General features: G+C 31.4%; 1 protein-coding gene across 1 annotated transcript; it reads left to right on the top strand.

The window, feature by feature from the left end:
- Positions 1–467: 467 nt before the first annotated feature.
- Smp_133800 (hypothetical protein) lies at positions 468–3,504 on the top strand (the record flags this gene model as incomplete). The annotated part of the gene is made up of 2 exons (XM_018792725.1): positions 468–678; positions 2,717–3,504. 2 exons carry the CDS (start codon positions 468–470, stop codon positions 3,502–3,504), a joined length of 999 nt encoding a protein of 332 aa, XP_018644153.1.
- Positions 3,505–6,825: the final 3,321 nt, after the last annotated feature.

Genomic DNA, 6,825 nt, shown 5'->3' with positions numbered 1-6,825 from the left:
CATTGATGTAACCCGAAAATATTCATAAACATTTGGTTGGTTGGTTAATGATTTGTGTGAATAACAGAATCTTCCTCTGGCCCGACCATTGATTTAGAAATTGATTTAATCATTTATTGAGTGATTGAACGATCCATAGAATTCTCCATTTTTCTGTCGTTCATCTATTATTAAAATCCTGTATACATTTGAAGTGATCTTAGTTTTGTCATCTAACTATTTTTAATCTAGTTGAACGGGAAAATTTTCAGACACTTAAAAGTAACACAGATACTGCCATTAAACCTCAGATGTAAAACAGTAAATTTTCTGATCCCACTATAATACGACAAGCAATATTGGTTAATTGCTATTCTGACTTTATTATTTAGTGCAATTCTAGAAACTACTGTATTTCCGACTCATATTCAAGTACATTAGAATTTAAAATTTCATACATAAAGAACAAGTCAAAATATTATGTCTTCATGAAGAAATTAAAACACGGTGATTTAATCAATTCTAAACAGTCATTGCGTGAATCAAGAAAGGATCATGTAAATAAATTGGATTTTATAAATCGAAATTTCCAATCTACCTCAAATCTTAGTAGACAAATCAGTAGGAGTAATAGTAACAGGAGAACAAAGTGTGCTCATCGTGAAAGTTCTATTTCATCTAAAAATATGTACAAATTAGGTAAGTTTATTCAAAAATCTCTCTATAATGTTTTAATTTTCACTAATAGTTATTTAACGACAAAGAATATTTGAGCGAACAATTGTTTTCAATAACTTCATCATCAGGCTCTACAGTTATAAGTCCATAATTATTATAATATTTTACAAAGGCCAAAAATGAAGCATGTATTAATGAATTTGACAATGTTATATGTTAAAAATGGTGAATGGTTGCACCTGTTACGACATGTATACTCTAAAATTGTGCTGTTTGTAAATTAGAAAGGTCATCTAAACAATCCACTTGGTATTGTTTGATTGAGTCTTCTTATTGATGTTTAGGACTGCAATTGATCAGTCTCTTATTGGTAATGTATTGAAGAAGTGTAAAGCTATGAAAATGGGTGCTCTGGCCAGTTTAAGTATTCTTCCTAAATACATTTCTTTTTATGGAACCTTCTATCCTTATAGAAAGTAAGATATGAAAGAAAACTATACTATTATTGTTCTTCTCTTCGCTGGTGAATTTAATAGCTGGATGAACGTTGCTGAAGCTGTTCAACAGCTCTTGTTTGTCAATACTTTCATTACACACGATTAGTGTGTGATAATAATGAATAAAAACAAATTACTACCTAATGACTGATAATCAAGGCACCCATTTAATATAACATTACAATTAGCGTCTTGAGTGAATGTCAGTGGAATTTTTTTACTTCAAGTTATAAACCATCAGGAAAGGACAATGTAACTGACAAGCGTCAAACTAATATAACTATCATACCATGTCAATGATAGGTATAACACAACTTCCTTGTGTATGCAAAGGCCAGGACGGTAGTGCTTGATGGCGATGGCCCCTGAATAATGGAGTACAAGTTGTATACGTTGCCTGTTAATTATTTTGAATGCTTTCGATATATTCACGTTGTGTTCATTATTAATTAAACATTTAGTACTCGCACCTGTGAAAACTTAACTTCACAACTTTTTTGGAACATATTCCCAGTAATTTGTGTTTAAAAGGAACTATATATATAATTATTCATATAATAATGATTAATTGGTAAAAAGAGGACAATAAAATCTAGATAATTATATCATGGTGGCAATGAAATCCTAGTTCGTTATCACATTTCTCAAAGGGCTGTTTTATATTTTAGCCCAAACGAAATCAGCTGGAATTAAAATTAGCGATTATACCGTAGCAATACTATAATATTGCCTAAAGAATTCTTCGCTGAACAGAAAACGTATTTTCATCGTATATCTGAGTATCGATTCTTTCAACCCTTAATGTATGAATCAACCCTTTTAATGAGAAGAGTGTTTGTAGATTTTAAAAAATACATAAATTGATATCATGAGTTTCTTCTCTGCCTTCAAATTTTTCATTCAGTCAATAAATTCTCTCGGTAGTGTAAGGAAAGTTGTTGGAGTAGATATGGAAGTACTTACAGTACTTAAGTTAATGAAATAAGATACCGGTGTACATCTCCAGTAGAATGTTAAATGTGTCATCTCATCCAAAACACTGAATAAAATTGCTTACAGGATGGTTTCTTGTTTGTTGAGAATTATTTAGCATTTGGTCTTACTGAAGTCCAGTAGCTCAAATTTCCCACCTTTGACCATAATTTCTATATAATCTGCTGATTCGAATCTTTTTCTATGAAACTCAATCAGCCTTAAACTAAGTTGATCTTAGAATGTAAAACAGTAAACAGATAAGTGGTGTTTATAGTATTGAGTGTAGGGTAGTTGATTTATGTAATTTGTCTATATTATGTATAAATATTTGTTATTATATTGTACATCGTGTACTGAAGAAGCACATTGATCTATTCCGAACAATATAACAATCTGTTTGTCAAAATATCTATCAGGCTAAGTAACTTGATGTCATGATTCACTTATTTAGGCACTGAAAATTTCCAACCAATACATATAGAGCTCTCTAATTAGGTCCTTTAGTTATCAGTGTTCATCGGTATTTTATGGTTACGCCGAAAAATAAAATTTAGTGTATTTCGATTTTTATTTTTAATTTTTCACAGACCAGTCATATTTGAAGTCATCTCTAAAGAAAAATATTGATAGTTCATCGCTAACAGACAACATTTTTACAGTCAATATTAGGCAGCAAAACTTGTCAAAATCATTTGATTATTCACGTCGCATTATTTTGCCTTTTTCTGAAAGTTTAACAGATAATAACTATGAATTTATTGATTCCACTGAATCTTCAATTCGTTCCAACGGATGTTCAGTTGAGAACTCATGGTCGAATTTATGGCGTAGTGGCCTTCCAGAGCAAAAGTTAACTGTATGGTTACCTAGACGGTATACTGAACAAGATTATGAACATCTTCAGTGTAGATTGAACAAAGCTTCGAGTAGCATAAAACTACATAAAATTAGCTTTCCTGATGTAAATTTCTTAGAACTGGATAGTAGTTTGACACTGAAGACAATCCAAAAGCTCTCACCACAGGTGAATTCGACATCCAACAGTTATTGGGCGTTGAACACTCATTGTACTGGTCACAATACCATTACCGCTAATAATAACAATAATAAAAGTAGCACAAATGGTTCCAGACTTTCTAATAATCTTCATAAAATTGAAGTTGTACATCTGATGCACCCTGATAATTCAAATAAATTAACCATAATGGGGAATTCTTATCCTGTTAACAGACCTCCAGATATTAAAGAAAAAACTTTGGCACAACTGTCTCTTATTAGAAAAGAAGACAACTGCACAACATCAATTGATTCTGGTAAGTTAGACTATAAAGACAAGTTTAAATCAAAAGTGTATCCCACTTTGGCATATGACTAGAGATAGCTGAATGAAACCATAGTTTACGTCAAACTCTATATCCGTTCACAGTTTTAATGAGTCCATAATATCTTACCATATATAAAACCAACTAGCGTGTTTTTATAATCGATCGATATACTTTCAGACTACCCACATTCTTGACTCAACAACAACATTATGTCATCAATCAAAGTTCTACCAATACATTTATTGCTTATATCGTAGGAGATCAAAATTCGCTCTATGCATGTTAAGTTGTATTTCATTCATGTTTCGGAAACAACATGGAACTAAGTTAACCGAAAATTTAATCGATATTCAAAAGATTAGGAACGCTCTCTGGATGACCGGAAAAAATAAGACAAAGACAGCTCATGTTTATGTACATTGCTCTCACCTTTTAGAGTGATACAGTGTATCTTTGATTAAATCTGAAGAATAATAAGCTCTTCGGAAAATTTTCATTGTGGGAAGTTGTGGAGATTGTTGAATTTCATGAATTTAAATGACGAACTGACTTCAGTTAGAGAGATACTGAAAACCTAGAAGCACTGGTCAGCTGTTTTGTCCTGATTTTCGACACTTTTAAAACAGAAATCTTTTTTTCATAAGAGAATATTCCTTGAAAATTGTTTTCTTTGAAGAAACCAATCAGTTCAAAAGTTTCAAAAAATTTTAGAAGCCTCTGTAATGCAATCCATGAAGTTTCATGAAACAATGTAAAGGGAAGACAGAAACATGATCATGACAACTACAATTCCCCTGATGGATCAGACGTTTTAATGTCATTCTATTTTAACCAGTGCACAAATATCAGACATCAAGTCACTTCCCAGTAACTTTGAGACAAACTAAATTTCCATGATAAAATAAATTGGTTTGATTATGCTCAAGATCGAACATATTCTGATTCAAATCTACATTTAACTCGAGATTGTGGATATTTATCAAACTGCGACAGACTGTTAGTTGCCTAAGGCTTATTTGTTCGATATGTATAAAACATCAAACGCTATTTTGTATCGATCTAACGTTACTTTTAATGCAATAAACAAGAAGCAATAATACGCTACCAGCATTGGATACATCTTGCCTTCCCGGTTAATGCTTGCTCGGGATAACACGGATGCTAAGGTTATTTACATTATTCTTTATTTTCATAACAAGTAACACTACTAGAAATTATGTTTTTGAAAATAAATGCGCTATAATTTTGATACGATAAAAAAATTTAACTTGCTAGGAAGTTATAATTATGTTCGTTTGAACTATTGAAATTATATTATACAAATTTAGTTAACTAACCTGAAATATTATTGGACTGAGTCATGCTGGTAGGTGTAGACTACCTGGTTGGGATTCGTGAGATGATAGCAATCGATGGTTAGAGACCTTGAATAACATGGCTGAAAATCGTTTGCAATGGCGAAGTGCATCCACTCTGTGTTCTTCTAAATTCTAATCTTTTGAACTCTTCATGTCCCTATCTTTTTTCTCTTTCAAAATTTATTTCACTGTATTATACTCCTTCAATAACATCTTCAAACCCTAATCTTTCACATTAATGCTTATACTCTTACTACTTCTACCACTATGAGATTTGAATCGACAACTGCATCTCTGTGATAATGTGATATGGCAACTCGAAGTGATGTACGTACGTACGAAGTTCTACGTTGTGACTGACTGAACCTGAAATATGTCACAAAATCTGATACTACTAGCAAGTAATTTATTTGATTGTTGACTTGAATACCTATTGAAATGGTCATACAGAGAACTGAAAATGAATTAAGTTAAAAATACGTGAATAGATTTGTAAATAATTGATTTAGATGGAAATAATCTTCAGAATTGTAACTATGTAGCCGAATAAAAAGTTGTTTCAACTTAGTCAAACATAGAAAATATCCATTTTCCACTCATGATTTATTAAACCATTAATTGAAATTTACTTAAAGAACAACGTCTAGAATGTGCTTGTTTTCTGTAATCAAACATAGTTTTCATAACTAAGAAGATCCACAAATTAATGTGAAATTTCTCTCTGGCAATAGAAAGCATAGTAAATACAAACATGTCTAAATCCCAGCCACAGTCGAAATTATCATGGGCATGGAAAATGTTATAAATTTACCTGAACACCATAAACCGTATAGTTTCTACGTACAGTTTCAGCAAATTTTCCAGCTTGTTTTTTAGTTTCGAGTAACAATTAGTTCACTAACTACCTTCCTAATATACCTTTTACTACGATGATTCCATAGTGTGATTTCTGTTCAGATGTTCTTTATTTGTATTATGTGAATGGAGTAAATGTATTAATGACGAATGAAATATAGGATGCAAGTACCATAGTATTAACCTATTTTCCCAGTATAGGGAATTTTCCAACAAAGATAAATATATTTTCTGACTTCTTAAGAAACATGAATGCTATTTTTCATAGCCCTTTGGAACTGACCTAACAATAATTTCAATACCTCTCCTAATAATTATGATCATTCATTACTGTAGTAAAATAAATATGTACGTATTTGACATTCTGTTCACTCAGCCTCTACGGGAAAATTGTGCTAAGACGAAATCACAGAACCTTGACATAAAAACAACAGACCATTAAAAACATGTTAAGAACTAAAACAGCCAGTATAATAGATGTATTTTATCCGAACCAGTTTGTCCAGTGAAAGCTACCAAAGGAAAGGTCAAAATCAAATAAATAGAAACATTATTGAATGCAGTAAAAACAAGGAAAATGTACCGAGGGAACGAGTTAAGAGAGGAAATTAAATTTCCAAATATATACTAATGTATTATTAACATCTAATTTGAATTATTTCACTGAAAGTTCCGATTAATTGACTTTTATCATACCAGATCATTTGGTATTGCTGGCTTCTTGACTGAGCAATATTGAAAAACTTGTGAAACTACAAATTTCCTATAAAAATAATTATATGCCTAGTTAAATAAAAATTCCGTTGATTTATCTACCATATAATTCCTAGAATATTGGACAAACATCTCAGATTTTGTCAGAATAAACTGAAGTGATCAATCGATTAAAAAGTGTACGAAACTTAGATCTATTTATAAGCCTAATTTATTTATTATTATGCCAGCTATCCTTATTCATAGTAATGCTAAGCTATTTCTAGATTCCCATAATTATCTTCTGAATGTAATCATATGGTGCTGTACAACCAAACCAATACACTACTCAACATGTTCTCATCTTGAGCACCATAGAAATATGACGCCTCAACAACTGCTTGAAACACTTATAAGTATCTATGATATTCTACACCCATTTATGGCTACTTGATACAAGAATAA

The sequence above is a fragment of the Schistosoma mansoni genome (assembly GCF_000237925.1).
Source record: "Schistosoma mansoni, WGS project CABG00000000 data, supercontig 0129, strain Puerto Rico, whole genome shotgun sequence".
Lineage (NCBI taxonomy): Eukaryota > Metazoa > Platyhelminthes > Trematoda > Strigeidida > Schistosomatidae > Schistosoma > Schistosoma mansoni.
Note: the sequence above shows the minus strand (reverse complement) of the source record. Positions and strands in the feature narration are given on the sequence as shown.